General features: G+C 38.5%; 1 protein-coding gene and 1 long non-coding RNA gene across 2 annotated transcripts in view; one reads left to right on the top strand and one right to left on the bottom strand.

Moving 5' to 3' along the window:
• Positions 1 to 22,377, top strand: part of LOC134880067 (uncharacterized) — a 45,190-nt gene that overhangs the window by 16,000 nt on the left and 6,813 nt on the right. The gene's annotated exons all lie outside the window — the stretch shown is intronic.
• The window catches only part of frem2b (FRAS1 related extracellular matrix 2b), a 49,065-nt gene that overhangs the window by 21,051 nt on the left and 5,637 nt on the right, over positions 1 to 22,377 (bottom strand). Inside the window, 4 exon segments of the mRNA XM_063906764.1 lie at positions 168 to 293; positions 1,912 to 2,142; positions 5,491 to 5,637; positions 21,773 to 21,862. Of these exon segments, the coding sequence (XP_063762834.1) occupies positions 168 to 293; positions 1,912 to 2,142; positions 5,491 to 5,637; positions 21,773 to 21,862 (594 nt within the window).

Below are 22,377 nucleotides of genomic sequence, written 5' to 3'. Positions count from 1 at the left end.
TCCATACCATAATACAGTTTTTCACATTTAATCAATAATTTAGTATATTTTCCTTTTAACCCAAATTCCTTTCTTTTTCAAATTATCATTTATCTTATAAAATCATCATATACGGTCCTGAAAATAAGCTTATTTTGCTGCTCACATTTCAACACAGTTGTTCTTACCTTGCTGTGTGTAGCAGATGACCATGAGCTCCTGGCTAACATCTCCACTCCTGTGCACCGGGATCAGCAGCTCACCAATGTCCTCCTCTATGTTGTACTCAGCAGAGGGGATGAACACTGTTGACTCTGTAGAGGAGAAAAATCAATGCACATCAGAGTATTACGATGACATACTGTAGAGGCGTTAATATGTTATTAGTGTTTAAAATGTTTTGTCAAATTGTATTTGACTTTTGGTAGACATAAATTGCTTATGTATGAACAATTTGGATGTGGTTGTATGTGATTGTATGTCAAGCAAACTAAACTGAATGAGAGAAGAAGAAAAAGGAAAAGCTTCAAAACATCTAATCATTTGTGACATGATTTACTTTTAATACAGGCTTGCAACTTATACACCAGGACCAATGACAGCTCTCATTACAGCTCTGCTGATGCTGCCTCCTGCTGAATCCCTAAGAGAATTAAAAACAATGTGTACAAATCCAAGCCTCACACCTTCATTCTGAGTTTCCCACATAAATTGGCTGGTATAAAAACGTGGGTAACACTAATTGTGACACGTTAAACAATTTGGTAGTTTTTCCACAGTTTTACTGGCAGCCCTCCATTCCTTTGTCTCTTTACTACTCTGAGCTGAATGTGAAAACTAGGAAGCTCAGTCAGAGGCTTTGTCTTTCTCTCTCAGCTTGCATCATGGTCACCCACATTAAAAGTGTTGGAAAGTCAACAGAGCTTGACCTGTCCTTTCCCGTCCTGAATACCATGCATACTCTTCACCTCTTTTAAAAAAAAATGTTGTAACACTAAGCTGATTCTAGTCTGAGCCACTCTAGTCTGTCTGGTGTGAAATTATTTATTTATAGTTTCATGGTTGCAGCCTGTGGGGATTTTTTTATTTATCTGCTGGAAACAAAAACACATTTTTATGAGTTCAGAGTTTATTTGACCTTGAGAGACCAAAACACATCAAAACTTTAGATACCCTAAACGAAAGGAACAAAAGCAAAGACAATCAGAAGAAAGGAAAAGAAAAAGATCACACTGTGCAGAGATATCTGCCAATTGAAAGCCCACTAGAGACCGATGTTCTGTAAAACAATGTTCCAACTAAACATCTTAATTAGCATTAAATATGTACAGCTACTTCTTCCTTTTCACCAAATGAAGCCTTATGGGATAACAAGGAGTATTATCCATATTTAAAATATGCAGTCCTCTATCTCAGTTCTATCACAGTCAAGCTGTTCTCAGAAACACTGTTCATCTGCTCTTCTAGAGCTCATTTCAGATGCAGGGAGGTCGGTGTGCTCTCCAGATATCATTTTGACCTTGTATGCACTTTAAAAGAAAGTACAGCCCTTACAGTGTTTCTCTTGTTACTTATTAGTTTTTGCCATATTCTAGTGTAGTTCAGGATGTGGTTAGTTTCTTAAAGCATTCAGTTTACATTTGAATTCATTTAGCACCCCTTTTCAAATTAGGACATTGTTGTCCCTGATTTCTTTCAGTATGATAGAAGAACAGCTGTGAAACACAATGTTAATGGTTTGAGACATGTGAAAACTTAAAAGAAAATGTAATGTATAACTCTGAAGTGTTCTGCTGTCAAACTCCATCGTAGCTGCATTAAAGACCTGAGCCTTGTTTAACAACATCTTATAACGTCTTATTTTAATCGTAAAATAAGCGCTATCCCTATTTTAAGCAATAGAATGAAAAGTAAACGTGTATCGTTACTGACCATCATCTGGGTCCAGGATCTCCACAGTAGCAAACTGGGGGAATTCAAGGGCGGCCATCACCGGCTCAGACAGGACAATATGGAAGGTCTCTGACACTTCATGCTCGCTATCTGACAGGATCCGCACCTTCCAGGTGGCTGTGTTCTGGCCGGGGTTAAACTGCACCTGTTTCTGAGATTTCCCTCGGAAGTCTTTGTCTTTCTCTGCAGTGCCATCCTTTGTGCCAATACCTTAGGAAGGACATGGAAGAAACAGGTTATTATCATCATAAGAGAATGTTTCACCCTGCTAAGGTTTTGATACCAGTAACTATGCATATTTTTAATTTATTTACATAAAGACATTTCCTAATTGGATTAACAATCTGTGAATCCCGATATTTTTTAGCAGGGAAAGGTCATTGTTCTACAGCTATTGCAAAATATGATAATAGAAAATATAGATTTTTTGCCCTATTTAAAACAATGAAAATGTCATGTCCCAGTTAGTCTAACCAGCCATCTGACCATCTTCTGGTTGCAGTTTGCCATTACCAATGATTCAAATATCCATAGTGGGAATAAAGCCAATTATCCCTCATGTCAGCCTGCTCTCAGCCGCTGTTGGAGGCTGACTTGCGTTGTCTGACCTTCACCATGTGAACAGTTTGATGGTGGCTTCAGACACTATAGCTGAGAAACTGTCAGGGTCTCTGTTGAGCGGGAGCACTGAGGCCGGTAAAATGTCACACAGCCTCTCCATTGTCATTGCTAACTGGCCACACAACAACCAGCAGGGATCTAGCATTCAACGGAAAGAACATGCCTGCACAGACCAAGACAATCCTGAAGGCTTCAATTAATGTGAAAAGCAATGCATTATTAAATAAATGAAACAAGAGTATTGCATTTATAAGAAAAAAGGCAAAATTGAGAAAAGGTGCTGTTTGTTAAAACTGAAGAAGGAAGAAAGAGTAGAGAAATATGTAAATAGCGCACCAGACTACAAACAAGCTGTTCAAAAGACCACAGATTGAGTAATGCATGAGTTTGGGCTTTTAAGAGAATTACCATTCTGTTCTTTGATGAAAATAAAAAAAATGGGCTTTGATATGCAAGTACAGAGAGAAGGAAAGGCCACTGCACATACGTGGTAAGATAAAATGGTCAAGCTCAATTGAGCTTGAAAAATCAGCAGTCTTCAAAGAGCAGCTAGGAGAGGCAAGAGTATGATTTGCTCTTAACTCTATCTCTCGCGCAATGCCTGGATTGGATTGCCCTGATCACAGCAGTCATTCTGACGCTTCGCAGCAGGTGGGCTCGCTGTAGACTCCAAACTGGTGACACCTGAACTGTACACATTGACCAGTGAAGCGGTGGATGGCTCCTCTGATCAGTGTTCACTCAGGCTGGGTTGGGCAAGAATAGATACCTCCAGGATTCGTGAGTCGGTACTTGCTTGGGATCAGTCATTATCTCATCGCAACAGAGACAGATGGGTGGCTTAAATTGTCAGGATCTTTCGTGGCCTGCAAAAATTGTCTGCTGCTTTTGCTTTGTATCTTCAATGCTGCTGAAGAAGAGCAGCACTACCAATGATTACTTTGAAAAAAAGTAATGAGTGCTCTTCTTTTGTTCTTTTACCTCACTGAGACAGGATATTGGTTTTTAGTTGTTTACCTGTATGGGAAATGCGGCAGAGATGTTTTTGAAGCATGTACTGTATGATAGAATACTCTTCCCAAAATGATATTTCTACGGTTTCTCATTAAAACCAACATTAATTATTCAGGCGTGTGGTCATTTCTGACAATGTAAATATATGCAACTTGCATCCCAAACCAAAAGCAGTTTCAGCAAATGTTTTTCTTGGCTAGAAATGAAGAAAAACATTTTCAAAAGTCATTCAATAAGACTGACAGAAAAGGAACAGAGTGATCTATAATCAGAGAATTGACTCCTGAAGATGTAAACATGTATTCAATAACTGTAATAAGAAACGGACAACACGAAAGCTTTCATAACTAAACATTTAGAAAGATAACCTTTATTGCTTGTAGGGAGCTGTAAAACACAATAGTTGTCACTTAAGATTTTTCTAAATTGCAGCTTCTTTTGAGTGTTTTTTTCACCAGCATGTAGGAGTGGACCATCCTCCCTCAATGATTATCGTTCCCCTTGATGCTGCCTCAATCATAACAAAACTGCACTGTGGAAAGCTATTGTTTGGACTTGAAAGCTCACAATAGTACTTTTAGGCATTACATAAAGTGGAAAGCATGTTTTTATTGGGGACTGAACACAGAGTGCATCCATTGTTCAAAATAGCGCTTCTTTAATTTATAATGCAATCATTAATAAAACAGTAGCGATTCTCGAGAAAATCAAAACAAAGGACAGTCATGTGATTATTTGCCGAAGTTCCTGATTCAAGATATGCTACTTTGCTGTTTAATGTTACTTTGCTAAAAGATGACATTCATCTACTTCTTACAGTGGTTTATAATCACCTATGTGCCTGTATATCTGTAGAGTGTGATGATCTGTATATTTCATTACAATGAGTGGCAGAGATAGCGATGATAATATAATGAGCAGTGTGAGGCACTATAAAGGTCGGCAAAATTTGCATATCGTCGAAGAGATGTTTCATTAGTCTGTCGCCCCGGGGCATACACAAATACTGACGACAGTAAAGGAAATGATCCTTAGGGATTTTGACCTTTAACATCCAGTCATTTTAATCACACCGCGTTTTTATGGACAGAATAAATATAGGCAGTAAAAAAGGCCGATAGTGTCGGTAATATGAATTTCTCCCAGCAGCTTGTTATTTTAAATAGTGTTAACAGTTATTGTCTGTTTGGTTTCTGCCAGTAAATCTCCTCTACTAATATTTGGAACAGCATCTTTCTATAGCCACCAACTTTGGGTGACCTTTGTTATGTGCACATGTGGTTTCTGAGGGGTAGTGTTGTGCTATTGTGTGATTGGAGCGTAAATACTGGCTGGAGGGGAAGGGTGAAAGGTCAGGACCTGTGTGACCCTAAGGGTGTCAGGGCAGCCTTAGAGTTGCCCCAAGATATATCAAAATGTGTGTGACCTCTGGCACTCTGCGTTAGTAAAGGGAAACGGAGTGTAGGTTTCTCATTTGTTTTCTTCTTTTGTATGTTTTTACATAACATTTTGGCAGATAGTGAGATTTTCTGATTGGTTAGCTCTTTGGAAAAGCAACACAAGTGTAGTTTGTGGTGTGGATCGGGGACTATATCCAGGATGTAAATTTCACTAAAGCACAAACATATGTGCATATTTACATGCACTTACTTTAATAAAAAAATCTTGCACGTGTATCTCATGCTACCTTTTTATATGACAGTACCTTTTTGATGTTTGTCACAGATCTTGTATTTAATATATTAGGTGTTTTACTTATTCAGTACTTTTATTCATTATTTTTGGTGCATAACTTGATCCAGATCAAGATAGAGATCAACATCATTTTTTAAACAAAATTGCTTAGAAGTGGCATTGAGTAACGACTATGGAGAATCAATTAGTATAAGTGTCATCATAAAATCAAAGGAAGTGTCTGCTTACTAATGAAGGAAGTCTCCCCCAGGTAGCCCCGACGTTTCAGCACCACCTCTAGGAACTTGACCTCTTCATCCACCACATAGTGCTCTTTGTCCAAAGAGATCCAAGCCCAGTTAAGACGGTACTGCTGGTTCTTCAGTTTGTTGCCTCCTGCAAACAAATATAGTTAATCATATTAAAGAAACTTAAAAATGGATCCAAAGAAATAAACAGAGGCATGGGAAAACACAAGAAATAATTAAAATAGCCCAAACGATTTAAAAATAAACATTGGTATTTTTGATAGGGGAGTAACATAGGGATTTTCAGTAGCCCTAAATAGATTAATTTCTTCCTTTAGGATTTGACTTTGAGACTCATAGGTATTACTCAGGGAGAGTGGTGCACAGCCCTAATGCCAAAGAAATAGAGTTGTCTAATTGCTTCTTTTTAATTACGACAAAAGGTGTCTGTTTCATGTCTGAACGGAGGTATTTTTCTTGCTTTAGTTGGATTCAAAGGGCGAGGCTACAGTCCTTGAGGGCATCACTGCTTCCATTATATCATAAATACTCAAAGCCACACACACAGCCATCAAAAAGACACACCGGTACGGAAACATCATCAAAAAAAGTGCACACACTGACCTATAAGGAAACCACCACAAAGTTGAATTGAATTTTAATTGCACTGACTTGCCGTCTAGATAATTATACACTCAATTTTAAAACATGGAAAGCATTCACCAGACTGCACAGTAAGTGCTGCTGCTTTTCTAGATCAGGCTGGTGAGAAACAACTGACTGATCCACTAAGGATCTGGCACTTCTGAAAGTGCTGGGATAATAGGATAATAGGACACTGACAGAAGGTTGCAGGGTCAGTTTTGTTTCCCAGTATTGCTGTTGTATTTGTTGGGCATGACCTAGTCTCTAACCTGCCCCACCATTGTCGTTAGGGTCAGTAAATCTGTTACATCCAGCTGACCGCTCCACTGTGTCCATTTCCTTCCTCGATAGTCCTACTGAGACCTTTACACATTCACCCTGGATGTTTTATTATGTATGAGGGGGCACGCATTTACCATTAGTTAGTGTGTCTAAATGCTCTCTGCACCAGCTTTTTCCTCTGGTACACAGAGCATTTCTTCAAAACAGGGTCTGAATGCCCACCCATTGATGCTTGTAAACAATATTGTGCTCTTACCATTTGTGTCACTGTGACCTGGCAGAAAAATTGAGTCCTTTTTGATGCCTTCTTATACAAACCCAGCAAATTATTTAGTTCAGTAAACTTCCTTCTTCCATAATGAATACATGGAGGTACTTTCTACCCATAGAGAGCTTAAAGAAAGTTGTGAAGAATGAATAAGTATAGGGAGATTCTAAAAAAGCATGACTCTCCATTATTTATCTCTGCATTTCTAGTTAACACAATGAAGAATAAAGAGATACTGGTGTCACTTGAACTTGTAGCTCCAATTCAGAGTGACACAGATAGACTTTATGGTTTCAATTACTGTCATTGGAAATCAAAGTTGTAGAAACTTTAAAGCTTGAGCGGGAATGAAAGCATCTTCTCTAAAACATAGCATGTTTACTTTACTCCAGGGCACCACTATGACGATGTTACTAAGGTCCTGATTAATGACTAAAAGCATTATTAAGTTAATGAGCGGTCCAACAAAGATAAAGGTTTCTATAGTTGCTGTTGTTTAGTTGGTCTGCTTACCCCTCAAGTCACTGTTGATCCTAAAGAAGTTGCTTTTTTGTGCTACGCTATAATTTGCATCACAAACAGCATGGTAATGAACATCATAAGGGACAAGCACTGAATAAATTACTAAGCACAGCAGGGAAAGTTGTTGGTAAGTCAATATGCCATTACAGTTATATAATATGCCTTAAATTATAAAGTCAAACAAGCATGATCAATGTTACGGCAAGCAAGTGATAAGAAAAACTATTCAATATGAAACTTTTCCAAGAACACACTTTTTTTTTGTGTAACACCGGTTGAATCCTGTGTAATAAAAGCAACAAATATTGGAAAAAGTTTGATTTACCATTGTATAATATCAACTGGTTATAGAGAAATATCACTTTCAAAACATGTTTTTTTAATTAAATGTCTCAAGTGATACATTTTCAACCTCATACATTCTTGAGGTCTATCACAGTGTAAGATTTGAGCTTCCTGTGTGTTCCACATCATTCTTGTGGAGACAGGTGACCTGTGTATGACAGGACCTCCCTGCTCCATTTGGATTAAAGCCAGCCGCATGGCACGCATGGCACCGGTAAACATTGCATGTGTGATCTCTGAGACGTGGAGGAGACAATCCTCCACTGAGGTAATGGCAAAAGAGAAGGTTTTGTCTATTTGTCAAGATGTATATGGTTGGCATAGAGGCAGCTATAACATAGGGACATTTTAGAACCATTTATCGCCAGATTTATTCAAAGGATCCGCTCATTTCAATAAAAGCATGAAATGGTTAGGTTTTGCATAATTATTTACATGACCCTGAAGAAAACTGGCTACAAATCAAGCTAAGCCTTAAAGGAGCAGCCTTCCCTTTCAATATGAATCACATTAAACACCTGTTAGCCTTCCACAGTGTTCACAAACATAAAGAGGATCTATTAATTATTAATTTTTCATATCTGGCAAGATCTAAGGAGGATACATCCAGCAGCGTTTTCAAATTTCCTGAAAACAAACATTTGTGTTCACAGTTTATACAACATACAATTGCACCATGTAAAGACCAAATATTGAGTTGAGAAGGCATTAAAGTCCCGGCAAAGCTGCAGTGTGGCCTTCAGGGAGCTGGGGAGTGGAGGTGCTCGTTTTCAGAAGACCACTTCACTCCTACGGATTTCTTTCTAATTAAGATAAGCAGGGGTTAGAGTAAGTCCACTTCAAAGAGGCCCAAAGGAAAACACCAGAGTCAATCTTTAACCAACACTTGCAGCAGTGAGACGGAATGTATTGAACAGTATTGGTATCTCTTATGCCCCGGTCTTGCCACTGCTTTGCAGTATAGTGCAGAAACACACACCATACGCAGGGAAAGCATTACGTAAGCCAGTTATATGAACTGTGTGTTTCTTCTACAGTGTATGTATGTAATATTCTCATTTAATGCAAAAAGCATTTGGTAATAGGATGGTTCCCACACATTCCAGTGATTAGGCATCTTTAATTATTCACTGAACTAATTGATTGACTTTCAAGCAGTGGGAGTGTTAGTTTCTTTATAAATGAAAGTCCAAACAAAGTATCATCCTCTATTATTAGAACCACTTCATGATTACCAGCCTTGAACATGACTTGTTTTCACAAAAAAACATGTACAATTCATGGGTCAGCCCTTTCTGTTCTGTCCACTCACATACTAGATGTTTGATGAGGGATGCTAGCCTTTTCAGAGAGTCCAAAGAATGTGAGAGACTGGACTGTGCCAGCTTAGTGCCCCCTGTCTCCTAGCATACATGTTGCAGACAGACCTTATTTAGTCACCGTGAAGCATTGTGGGGCCACAATGCCCCATGGACCCTCGCCTGTTCATTCAACCAGACAGACAGGCAGGCCTTTGCCCACAGAGCCAGCATTAGGCAGGATAAATTGGGACAAGTCTGTGAATCCCTTTCAATAAGCACAATGCATCTGATCATATACCTCAAATGGATGTGTGTAGATCCAAGATCCACAATAGCTGAAATCCACTGTAGCATTAAAGCCAAGTACACTTTAGAGACGGATGAACAATCAGGAAAGTGCTCGCAGGCCAGAGATTTGAGCTTTAAGCATGTGATTTACAAGATGCCCTTCCGATGCTTTTGAAACAAACCACACAGGGACAAAAAGCCATGGGAGCTTCTTATTATACCATGTATCTTTTTCATTATAAAGTCTGAATACTGGTGAAGAATAACCCTATCCTATTGCTGACACAACTCGCAAAGCATGTAGCTAAGGAGACTGGAAGACTTTATTTATAGTATCATAATATATTTTACATATATGCTAAAGCAGTCTGTCACAAATAGTAGCCCCTGCATCGAGGGCAATAAATAGTTTAATCTGTTCACATTAAATGTTTTACTGTCATAGAAAATGTCATAATGTGCATAACAAAATGCATGATAGGGAGTTTTCTTACCAGGAGGTAAAAATTCTTATGAGGAAGATTCAAGCATACGTTTTATTTACTCATAATGATAAGTCAAGTTTTCCCAATCCTGATCAAACAGGTTTTTGTGAACAGCACAAGCACAGAGTAATTGAAAATAAAAGATAAAAGGATTGATTGACTTTCCTGTTGGAACAGCTGTGCCGCAATTGCAATCAGCTGATCACCTGCCTAGACTGACTGTTTTTGGTTGAAAACTAAATGGAATAAAATACCTGGTCCCAAAAGCGAGTTGAGCAGAGACATATGAAGTGAAAAGCAGATTGTCTTTTTGTGTTTATCTAACATTTTCAATATGACCAGAATGCAACAAAGCATAAGGGGATTCTAAAAAAAACAACCCTTCAATTCAACTCAAGGTTTAGCCTAGACTAAAACTTGCCCATGACAAAATACTGGACTGTGTGTTGGAAACTAATGGTCACATCTCCTCGAATGTGCTGTTGCTATTCATGATCCACAGAGAATGAACCATGACCCTTAGAACACATCATGAGGTTTCTTCAAGCACAATAGCAAAACTTTATACATAAATCCGACAAGCTATAAAGATAGGCCTTAATGTTGTATGGTGAACATAGCAGAATTACGGGCATTTAGTGGGTCTTTATTTGAAATTCTGCTGTTATATATCATAATAACAATTTGGGTGTTTCATTAGTTCTATGCTACTTACAGGTCAAGGGAAAAAAAGAAATGTCAGCTTATATATCATTAAAAAGTTTTAAAAAATCAAAAGCCAAGGTTCTGAACAAGCTTCATATACCCTATCATCAGTAGTTATCCTATTCTCTATAAAAAATGAGCTGCCGCTGGGTTCCATTAAGTACCAGACACCAGCATACTTTTTACCTATGGGACATGATAATCTTGTTGAAGGAAAGAAAGCACATGGCAGAGGATAGAGAGACAGAGAGGCAGGGAGAGAGAGCGATATTTTCTAATCACCCTAAGCCTTGTATCAGCAGTAACGAGTTGGTCATGGCTTGAAAGATTTGGAACTGTTATGATTTCACAAGCCCTAAACCCACTTCTACAAGAACGGCCTTTCCGGACACTGGTGTGCCATAAATTTGGCCGCTCCACAGGGTCCATTTTGGCTGCTGTCGCCTCTGTGTCCGCTCTGGTCACTCTGAGGCGACATTTGAGGGGCCTCAAAGGAAGGCCAAAGGCACTTATGAACAAAAGTGCTGGGTCTGAGAGGCAGGCAGGGCTTTGCTCTCAGCAGGGAAATTTCTTTGAGATTAACATATGAACCACAGCTACAGAGGTGATTTAACTCTCTGTGCACTTAAAGAAATTGCTATTGCTAAAGATGTTTAGAAATGCATTAAACAAGAGGTGCTGAAAAATATAAATTTCTTTTCAGTTCCTTGGGAAGATAGTTCTTATGTCAGCTGTAGTGAAATTACAATACCATTTTGGAGTTATTTTAGGTTATATTTTACACCACTTATAGGTGTGTAAATAAATGATATAAATCATTATATTCTCTCCCTTGTTTGGCATTATGCAGGCAAAACCTGACAGTAAAATTGACAAACGTTTAAACCAACTGCTCAGAGTCCATACTTAATGGTGATGGTTGGATGAGCACAGAAACTAAATAGCTCATGAGAGCAAGAGCGTATTTTTAAATTGCGGCACAATCAACCAACATTCACAGAAAGTCATTTAAGGCAAAGTACGTAACTTTCTAGTTTCTGATTAAATGTGCCTTCTTTGATTTAAGAAGGAGCTTTAGTGTTATTATACATTTTATTCCCCACAGTACGACTGACAGTAAAATGCCTTTTAAATTAAAGCTACGACTTCCAGTCCTTTCCCACACTTTCTCTTTTTGATTCCAAATTGCAGCATAACGTTGTTGTGGTAACAGCTCCATGATTTTCTCCCTGGCTCGCAGCATAGGAGCCCCATCGCTTATATTTTAAAACAGTAAGGGATGCAAATGCACATTATCTGGATGGAGCTCCTTTATTTGTGGCCCAAGAGAGAATTGTGTCAGAAGAAATACTGTACACTGTCCTTGCAGTGAAAGGTCACTCCTGTCCTGGGAGTCTGCTTCATGCTCTAGTGTCCTTACACACTGCCACAAATTACACCATTTATCACCCTCTGAAGAAAACACTTTACACAGAACTCACACATTGGCTTTAGAGATGCACTATTTGAAAGTTATTGAGAGAAACTCTAAATTAATTTGTTGAAAAATATGAATCAATGCTGTATATTGGAGAAAAAAAACAGCAGACAGAAAAACAACTCAATACAGTGCTCTCTGGATATTTGCGAAGGTCATTATCTCTCTGTGTCTACAAATTACTGCCATGAAAAACAGGCAAACATCCTTGGTTTTTAAGTATAATCCTATCAGCCTCGCCTGGAAATGTTAGTTGAAAAATTATCTTTCCAAACACCTTATGGATTAGGAAGCAGCCAACTCTTGATGCACAACTCTGCAAAAGATTTGTCTTGTCGTGTGTTGCTGATTTCCAACGGGGGGGGGCAGAAGGTGGCCTGCCAAGCAACCAGGGTCAGGATTTATCCCTTATCATGGCCACATCATTAGAGCTGAAAAACAGACTATTCACACTTGGGTGGTCGCAAGTTAATCTAACTTATTTCAATATTCAAACGTCTGGTTAAGCTTAGAAACATTGACAAGATTGTGATTAAGATTTACTCCTTTGGAATTTCTAAAAAATCTTTCTCAAAAACATTTATTATAATTATACTTTAACATTCAGACAATGCCATGTGTTGTCTGGCCTTGTTCAGCAAAATGATGACTGGTGCACCTGAAAAGATTAAAAGTCTAATTCCCCAGTATTTTTTTTACAAGCAATCAATAAGCTCACCTTGAGTTTAGCAATTGATCCAAAAGATGTATAAAAGTTGTTTCTCAGGACTTGTTTTGATTGTGAAAGTGAGGTCAGACAAAGTATCCCTTGATTGCCCTTGAATGGAATTCCTGTCTGTCAAAGAGAATGCTGCCTTGAGTGTCTTAATTAACAATCAGCCACATGATTTGGAGAGCAAAAGCCTGAACTCTCAATAGCCGGGGTAATAACAACAGGCTAAATTAGCAGCTGCAGGGCTTTCTTACGCATTCACTTGCAAAGGCCATTGTGTAATTAAAAGCAAGTTTCTCGCTCATTAGCAATCAGTTTTGTACAGTATGAATGTCCTGAAAGCCAGAAGAGTTAAAGATAATAGAGAAGCTTCGGCAAAACTGTGACCCACTGGGGGGAAAAAGGAAATGCATAAGGTGGAACATGCAAAATTCTAAAATCTAAAACCATAGCAATATATTTACTAACTCATTACAAATTCTTTATAAATAAGGTCAAATGTGTAAAAGAATAACAGGTAAAACAACTTTTGGGCTATTTTTGAAAAATAAACAAACATTTTAAATCACACACTTCCTGATTGAAGAGATGAGTTTATGGAGACAAAAATATATCTACATTGTTACAATGCATGTGTTAAATATATATCAATGCCTTCAGAAAAGGAAAATACATGTACATAGGTAGTGAAATAAAAAAGGGCATACAATGAGAAGTGTGAAAATGTGAGAGAAAACAAAGCAACATAAGGATGCAGGATGAAGGGACTTGACAAAGAGAGGGGGACGTGCTTTTTCCTTGACCCTTGAATGCACAGTGTTTGCTCTCTTGTCAGATCGAATAATGGTGGACTGTTTGCTGAAAGCAGCAGTGTAAGGCCATAGAATATAAAACCCTATCCCAGTCCCACAGACTCATGAGCTCCATACTAATAGAGCATGTTTGTCGAGACTGTTCTCAGGGCCTCCATTGGTTTCAATATAACAACATGTTCCGGCTGCATTACACAGTTTTTTTTTCTTGCAAATCCTCACATGTAGAGAGGCTTTTGCCTGAGAGGAAAATGCTCCCTGAAAAGCTTAAATGGTAATTCCTAAAGAAGTGTTAAATGACTCTCGGTTCTTTGTTTATGACTGGTAAAAAAGGAGCCTTCAAGTAGATCTGTGCAAAGCTGTGTGTTAAAGATAAGCATGCTAGTCTGCTTTCATGAAAATAGGGTAGAAAATGTCTTAGGATTTAATGTTGTTATTTTCTCCTTTTCTCCGTAATATTGAACTGAAGATTAGTCCGTGCAGAAATAAAACCCAGGGCTCAAAAATGTAAAAAAAAGGTTCAGAGAGGTAGAGTACCGGTATGTTCAAAACTGCAAGTGCCTTGCCCTTTATTTTAATTTGGATATCTTTGTTCAACCATATTTACTTAGCACTGGAAAACTGATGGAGTACTGGTAGCTGTATGGGTGGATTCATTAACATTGTATGACATTGTAGTGAACATGCGTAATATGTAAACATTATTTGTGTGCAGTAATTGTATTTCAATAAGTATCACTCGTATCAATCATTTACATGTAGTATATATAATATATAAAATATAATATACTAAAGGCTAAACTAAAGTATGGACTTGATTTAGTTAAGCCATCAATTTTGTAATGCAAATAGCATTATCATTTGGCATAATCATGGCCAGTATGTTTTGTTTTCAATATTATCGAAACTTGTGCATTTAACTTTTAAGCCACATAACTGGACATCTTGCAAATTACAGTCATTATCTTTATTGTCCCAGGAGCGCGATTTTTCGTTCCCAGCCAGGTTACTGAAGCAGTCACAAACAATCATTAAGAAACAATATTTAGAATACTTTCAGTTAAAACAAGCCATTGTAGCAGTAGAAATGTGACATCAGCCTACTGTAATATCAACCCTTAACCTACTAGGGCTTATGTAGTTCCTTTAATCGGTGCACCATAGTCCCTGCAGGTCTAGTAGGCAGTGTTACATCTAATGCTTTGTTGATCCCAGAGACTGCAGAAAAAAATAGCTCCTCAGCTAACTTTGGCAATTTACACTGAGATGGAAACTAAAATGTTGATTAATGTGCACTGTCCCTGATACACCTCCAACTTAACAAATGGCATTACTTTACGTACAGATAGGCATTTAAATGATGAAATAACTATTTCTTGGCAGTTGGAATAAGCAACTAATGATGTTTTATCAGAAGTCATTTTTCAAAAACACAAATGCCTCAACAAAATGTTATCTAAAGAAGCCTGACAACAATCGTAATATATCTCCTGTTATGCAAAATAAAACCTTATTGCTTTATATAGGTCATTCAAGTAGTAAGCAGATTTTATTTTATATGGAACCCGTATTTTTAAAACAAACCTAACACTTTGTAAAATGTCCACAGAACTGTACCAAAATGTGTCAAAAACTCTCAACAATAAAACGCTACAAGAAGCTGCTCTCTATGTTGGGCTGCCATTCGGAGACACTGGTGTTCACAGAAGCAGGACCTTGTGTAAGGAGCACAACACCCAGACTCTGGGGGAATGCTAAAGTTATATGGTTTGATGATTCTATTTCAAAGACAGACGACAACATCTGAAGGACAAAAGCTTAATGTCAAATAGAAATAATAAAAACGAGATGCGTGCAGAAGTTACATTGATGCCTACAGCTATATTTGGGACTTTTTAACACACACACTGTGAATGCCCTTAAAAATGATCAACCCTCTTCAGAAGTTAAATTAACTGTGAATTAAAGCTTAAGTTCATGATCCCAAGGGTTTCACAAAGGCCCCAATAGCATTGAGTGTTCCCTCCCCTGTAATGAAACACAAAGAACGTTTTTCCATAATGACTTATTGACCAGTGATAACCTTTAAAGTATTACAGGACAAATTTGGGGAAAGTGTAATAGCTGCTGCCAATTACTTAGGGATTAAAGGAGCTATATGTGACGGCTGTATCAGAAAGCCCAGCGGTCTAGACCTGCACCCTGTGGCCTATCTTTGTTTCCTTACTCCCATTTACTTGCTAATATGTAACTCTTCACTCACGCCTGTGTCCTGGAAAGCCAAGATAAGCCCAGGCATGGTCTAGTTAATTTCAGGCAGCAAGACATTCCTCACTATTCTACATGGGGGAAGGGGTTTATCTGAGCTCTGGACATTTGCCTGGTTGTTTCAGACATGTTTTTAAGTTGTTATTTGTGTCTTTTAAAGCAGTGTAGAGAAATCAGAGAACTCAAGTCTGTGTGAAATATTTTTTAAAATCTATTCCGTCTCTGTTGCCCTCCTCTTTTTTCAGAAAGTGGACGTAACAGTATGTAGATGAGGCTGCACACCCACAGGGCTTACCTACTACATTAGAGCCATCACAACTTCTCAACACAGGCGGTGTTTAGAGAGTGAACTGCACTACAGCACATTCATTTCTTCGCTACAGGCGACAGGAAGCCGCTTGAAGCCTAGCCCCCACCATTACTGGGACCAACAGAGCACTTCTATCTTTCATCTCTTCTGACTGCTTTCCCCTCCCACTTCTCAACGAGATGAGTTCTCATATCCTGCCTATCAGTCTCCACTTATGGAGCATAGCAGGTGGTGGAGGTGGTGGTGAGTGTGAGCTTGATCCACACACAGAATCCCCAAAGGTTTTCATCAGCACCTTTTATGAGATGAGCCCTGTTACTCTCAAGACACTCCAACTATGTTCACAGGGAGAATTTAAAATGCGAACCTTCTCAAGAGAGTTTGCTTCAAATTTTCAATTCCACTCTACTGTATATCTTTTCTTGGCATACTGAAATGCTGATTGTATCAAAATGATAGAAGCTGTTTTTCCCCCTGGCCTACATCATAGCAGTTTAATCAAGAAAGACAACAGCTTGAAATCAAAGACAAAGCAGTTATCAATTAAACTGTAGTTGATGCCAAGCATCTTGATGCAACATTTGAGCAGTGCCAGCTTCATCTCTGATTATGGGATCAGGCAGCTGGCCCCGAGATAGATAAATGGTGGGTGATTTGTGTAGGCAATTGTGTGTGTGTGTGTGTGTGTGTGTGTGTGTGTGTGTGTGTGTGTGTGTGTGTGTGTGTGTGTGTGTGTGTGTGTGTGTGTGTGTGTGTGTGTGTGTGTGTGTGTGTGTGTGTGTGTGTGTGTGTGTGTGTGTGTGTGTGTGTGTGTGTGTGTGTGTGTGTGTGTGTGTGTGTGTGTGTGTGTGTGTGTGTGTGTGTGTGTGTGTGTGCATAAAAAGTGTCTACACAGGAGATCTACTGTACAGTACCCCTCATTTGGGCTCCAGTGAAACCCAGGCTTAGCTGGAGAGTGCTGCAACACTACAGCCTCAGCCCAGCTGTCAGAGACTTATGGTGCCGCAAGGATGTGAGGAAGATCTCCGGCCCACTGCTGGGATTCAGGGGCCAAAAACACATTTTCCAGAGTGATTTGGCGAAATTGAACAAAAACTCTGCTACTGGGAAAAAAAAGATGTCACTGCAGTGATTATGGCTTGACTGACTCTCAGAGTTCCTGCTGTTTTTTTGGCAATATCAGTTTTGTGGAAACACAGTCTCATTGAATTGCTTGATATGTGACAGCTACAATTCAATTAAATACAAATGTAATGCTCTCACAAGAGACAGGGATTTTATATTTGCTTTCATATGTGGGAAGAGATGTATGAAAAGAGTTTAAATTAGCTGAACATTTTATTTTTTCCATTCCTTTCTACACATTTCTTTCTTTCTCCTATCAGCAGTTTTAGAAAGCTCTTTATATTTTGTATATGTCTTCATAGGTTTCCTGAAGTAGATAGGCCTCCTGACTGTCCAATCTTAAACCGAAAACAAACTTCAGCCTGCAAGCTTTTTCCACATAATAGGTATTTCCTATACACTCATTACTTGAACAACCCCTTTTCTGCTACACTAATATCCTAAGGCAGGTATGACGACACATGTCATCATCCAGGGAACAGGCCTGGACTGGGTATCTATACTTTTGGGAATTTGCCTTCTTTCTTTGTTAACCTTGGTTCCACACACTGCATTTGGCAGCAAATTATCACCTAGAAAGGGGCTAATGTAGCAGGGTTTCACTTGCTTTCCAGGGAGAAAATAAGGGCACATCAGTGTTAAAGGGTCTAAAACAACTATAGTCATGTATCACCCAATTCCTATATAATATCCAATCCCTCAAAAACGTAAGAGATTGTTGCTCCTCTAAATCAGGATATATCATTAAGGGTTCTCTTTTATTCTGTTCTGGCAAATCCCAAACAGTAAAATATGTGTTTCTGACTATATAGCAGTAAACAGCCCTCAAGAGAAAAAAATAACAATAATGGAGAAAAAGTAAAATAAAACACATCCCAACAATCTTGACCCAGGGAAGGAAATAGACAGAAAAACCTAATGTATTGCATACTTACAGTGGTAATCAAAATAGAAAACCTCTCACTTTTTGAATCACTGCAGCACTATGCAGATATGCTTTTACTTCATACACATAACTGATAAGAAATGTCCAACTCCTTGTGTTTTGTTGAAAGGAAGGACTGGAGCATGGTAATAAACATTTCACCACAAAAACTCAAACAAGTTAGCAATTGAGGAAATAAGGGACCAGTGAGACATGCAAAATCAGTCTTCATTGAAAAAAAAAAATCACCTAAATACTTATTTTGAAGCAGCTGCTACCAAGAAATTCTTCCTTTAATAAACTTCTGGATGTTTTATCACAAGCTGTTTTTCCATAACAATAAAATGACTACCTAGCATTTTATGAGCTGCAGCACAGATGGACTGTGAGAAAAACGCCCCAAAAAACCCTTTAAAACAAAACAACTTGTCCAGCTATGTAATTTGTTGAATCTTACTCCTATAATTCACACACTATAGGTTCCAAGGACAGAAACATTTTATAACCCCCAAGAAAAGTGTAGGGGAGACACTTCCATTAATAACAGGTGAGAAACACACAGAGCAACTGCAGTCATCACATGCACTGTGGTGCGGATATTATAGCATACACTAAGTCTATATTTCCCTCACAACTGCATGTGAGTTCATGTTCCCCCTTACTTTTGTTTTGCTAGCACGCTATGGGGAGGAAGATAATCCTGCCTAACCTGGGATTACACAGGAGGAGAGTCAAGGGAGATGGATTCAAGTATGCACTCACTGTCACAGTGAGATTACACACCGATAACATGGAAGACGTATAAGATCAACTTGGCAGATGTTACTGCAGGCCGCAACGGTTCAGAGGATTTATTAGGTTGAGGTACTCACGGTGAACTGAATTTATCTTGTTACACGGGGCAGAAATAACAAACACAACAGGCATGTTTAGGTGGGCGTTGTAAACTTGCATTGAACACTTGTAAGGAGAAAAAATCCTCTGTGTTTCAGGGGCTGCCATGCGAGAAAAACATTGCAAGGCTATTTTACCAATCTATCTATAAGTCAGATTTCTTGAGAAACACAAGGAAACTTTGAACATAGCTGGGGAGTTTGACCTTCAGAAGTAGCGCATTAATGGACTGAACAATCAATGTTCTTTTGCTGCCTCTTTGTAGCTCAGTAGAAGAAAAAAATGAGATGGTAGTGAGAGCCTGGAATGAAAAACAAAGGCCACAGCAGTGTGTCTGTCAGTAGGAACATCCCTGATGCTGACTGACTGGTGGGAGGTAGACAGGGATTCTGCTTCACAGACAATTGACTGGGAATGCCAGGGCTTGTGTGTGCTCAGGTAAGCTCACCTGAATGCACCCAAATGCTTAGGAGACAAGGGGAGGTTTTAAAGCCAATGAAATACAGCAAATAGGTGACTTATTTGCCAAGCCAAGTTAACAAAGTGAAACAGCAACTTTTACAATAAATTCCAAATGATAATTTATATCACTAAACAAAACATTGAAGAAGAGTTAATCATCGTTTTTTATTTGATAATAAATCTAAAATATTCAAAGCAAAAGGTCATTTTTGCAACAAATATTTACTGTGCCAAAAATGAACAGGAGTTGGGGTGGTCCAACATACAGTAGATTGTAATTTTGGCTTTGAGCAATCCAAGTTTAAATGACACATCAAGCAGCAGATAAATCGCTGCCAAAAAGAACTCAATTTAGGAGAGCCTAGAGAGTGCCTTGCACCAAGAGAATCCATCTATCACAGAAACTATGATCTCAGCTTCAACAGCTAAAGCAACCACGTGGTGTAACTGGTATAATATTTCAATTGAGCCTGATGAATGGCTTGGCACTATTAATTCTCACATCGCAAAAAAACCTGCAAGGACTAAATTAGTGCCCTGCTCTGTAATGAGAGCAAGTTGCACTTGTGGAAGATGTGAGAATGAGCTGAATATTATTGTGTTTAATTGTTCATGTTGAAGCTGATTTTGTTACTTTATTCAGATTTTTGTTATTAAATAAAATGATTTCTTAATTTTAAAATAAACGGAATAATCACAACCCTATGTTGTTTAAATGGAAATGTAAACAATGACTACTAGCCTAAAACTTCATACAGTACATACATTGGCTGAAACATTTACACACATTCACGGTTCATCACAGCTGTTAGCCAAAGTTTCTGGATTCCCACTGAGCAGCTGCGACATGAAAAGTAACTTTTCACCGTAAAAAAAATGCAAAGTGCAGTTGGAACATTTCCTAATGAACTTGAAGTGAGGAGGGGAATGTTTTCCACTGCTGAACATGACATACTGCAGCTGTGTACACCGTTCAGCTCCTTTCCTACACGACTGTTCAAAGAGCTGGAGGCTCTGTCTGGGGATTTAGGGCAGCCACCAGCGCAGCTTAAATCTTATTAAAAAAAAATGTCACTGACTGCCTCACGAGCTGCAGTGCAGTATGTGTCGTATCCTTATGGAAAGTCTTCCAACAAGACTCTTAATCAATCTGTCAAGCCATTTTGGTGCCAATGTAAAGCAACAACATCCATGTCATAGAATAACATTGAGATATGTGATGTGTCAGACCGTTGCAATTTCATGTTTTTTTCAGGACATAACTTTGATTGAGAACAAAAAAAGACTTTTTTTTAAACTAAAATTGCCTTAGATTCACATTTCCCAGAACTCCCTACACTCTTATACATTACCTTTTAATTGCCAGTTCTGAAAGATAAACTACCAGTATGGGATACAAGTATCAAGTATCATCAAGCATAGAGAAAGCTAGAAAGAGAAAGAATGTGACAGAGGGAGGGAAGTCCGGAGAGATCCATGACAAATACCCCAATTGAGACAATAATAAAGGGACCAACTGAACCTAGCACAACAACAAAAGAGCTCTGCATGGGCTTGGCATTTGCCAGCAGTTCAGGTGAAGCATTTTCATTCAGTATCACCTCCTGTTAAGGAGTTGTCCTCTGCATTTTAGTAATCACTCATTAGCATGCCATCTACCTGTTGGCATTGATGTTAACCTGTCTATTATTCAACCGAAGCCACAGATTAGTCCCGAGTGGAGAGATGAGAAAATTTGTACAGGGGCCCACCAAGGTGCTTGTGGGAAAAGAGGGCCCCTATTAGAGAGGTCCTTTGTGCTCACTCATCACAGCTGAAGGGTAGCAGAAAGGACACACTGTCAGGCACACTGCTTCTGCTAATCGGCAACACCGGCATGATTGCCTCAAACCATTCACTGATTACATATCTACAGTTGAAGGAAGGACTTTGCTAATTGTTTTACTAATTACTGACTTGATAAATCATTCCTTAAATTCCAAAAGAAGAAATCCTTGCATGGAAATCATGGGTGATCATCACTGATCATCACTGAACTACCTAAGGTATAGTGCACAGTCATACTAATGTTCGAATAAAAGCTTAACTAGCATGCAGCTCTGGCATTCTAATTTTTTGGGCCAAGCCATTAGATGAATCGAAATCAACAAAGCTTGACATACACAAAAGTTATCTTTAAATATTTAATTTTCGTTAAATCATGTTTAGGGCATTGTTAAAGTGTTGTTAGTGATTTCTATCAACTGTGCACACATCTTTTGCTAAGCAATTTTGTTAAATTAGGTAAATTATGAAGAATACTCAAGCTTTTATCTTTCCCTTATTAAAAAATGGTTTCTTAAAGTTAAATATGAGACAGTGAATTACAATTCAATATTTCAGCCCCAAAGTCAGCATATCATTGTAAATTTATTAGATTATAATTTCAAGAGGGCATGTTTAGGATATGTAACTTACCGCTGTCCTCGATGGAGAAATAGAAGATGTCATTTGTAGCATTGTCACCATCCCTCAGAACATAGCATATGTTCATGTCGTCAATTTCAGCTGAAAAAGAGATACATTTGCATAAATATCCATGCTACTACTGAAACAAGTTCACATCAGTTAATTAGCTGAAATGACAAGTGGGAAAATATGTCCAATATGTTCCTGACAGACTATTTGCCAATTACTGCTCGTGAGCCCTGCTATGAGCAGGCGCAGGCTATATGATGAAATGTGCTGTCTGCCTAGTGTCAGGATGGAGAAACGGCTTGGTAACACAGGCTGTATATATCTATGACACAGAACATAACATATGGTGATAGACATGGTTCTTTATAGCTCTGGATATGGAAGAAAGTGAAGTTAACAAGGCTTGCTGTCTTTAATATTTTATATCAAAATATTTCCTTTTTAAAAGGACTGATGCATCAAAATGCATAGCCAGGATTTAAAAATGCCCAAGAATGAGTGCCTTTATTTACTGTCTGTTTATTCTCGTGAGAACTCTTGAAATATTGAACAGGCCTTGTGGGGAAAGCATCTCACAGCGACTTGGTAAATAAAAGCAGGGATTA

Source organism: Eleginops maclovinus, chromosome 18 (assembly GCF_036324505.1).
Source record: "Eleginops maclovinus isolate JMC-PN-2008 ecotype Puerto Natales chromosome 18, JC_Emac_rtc_rv5, whole genome shotgun sequence".
NCBI classification, from domain to species: Eukaryota; Metazoa; Chordata; class Actinopteri; order Perciformes; family Eleginopidae; genus Eleginops; species Eleginops maclovinus.
The sequence above is the reverse complement of the archived record's forward strand: the minus strand, read 5'-3'. Positions and strand labels throughout refer to the sequence as shown.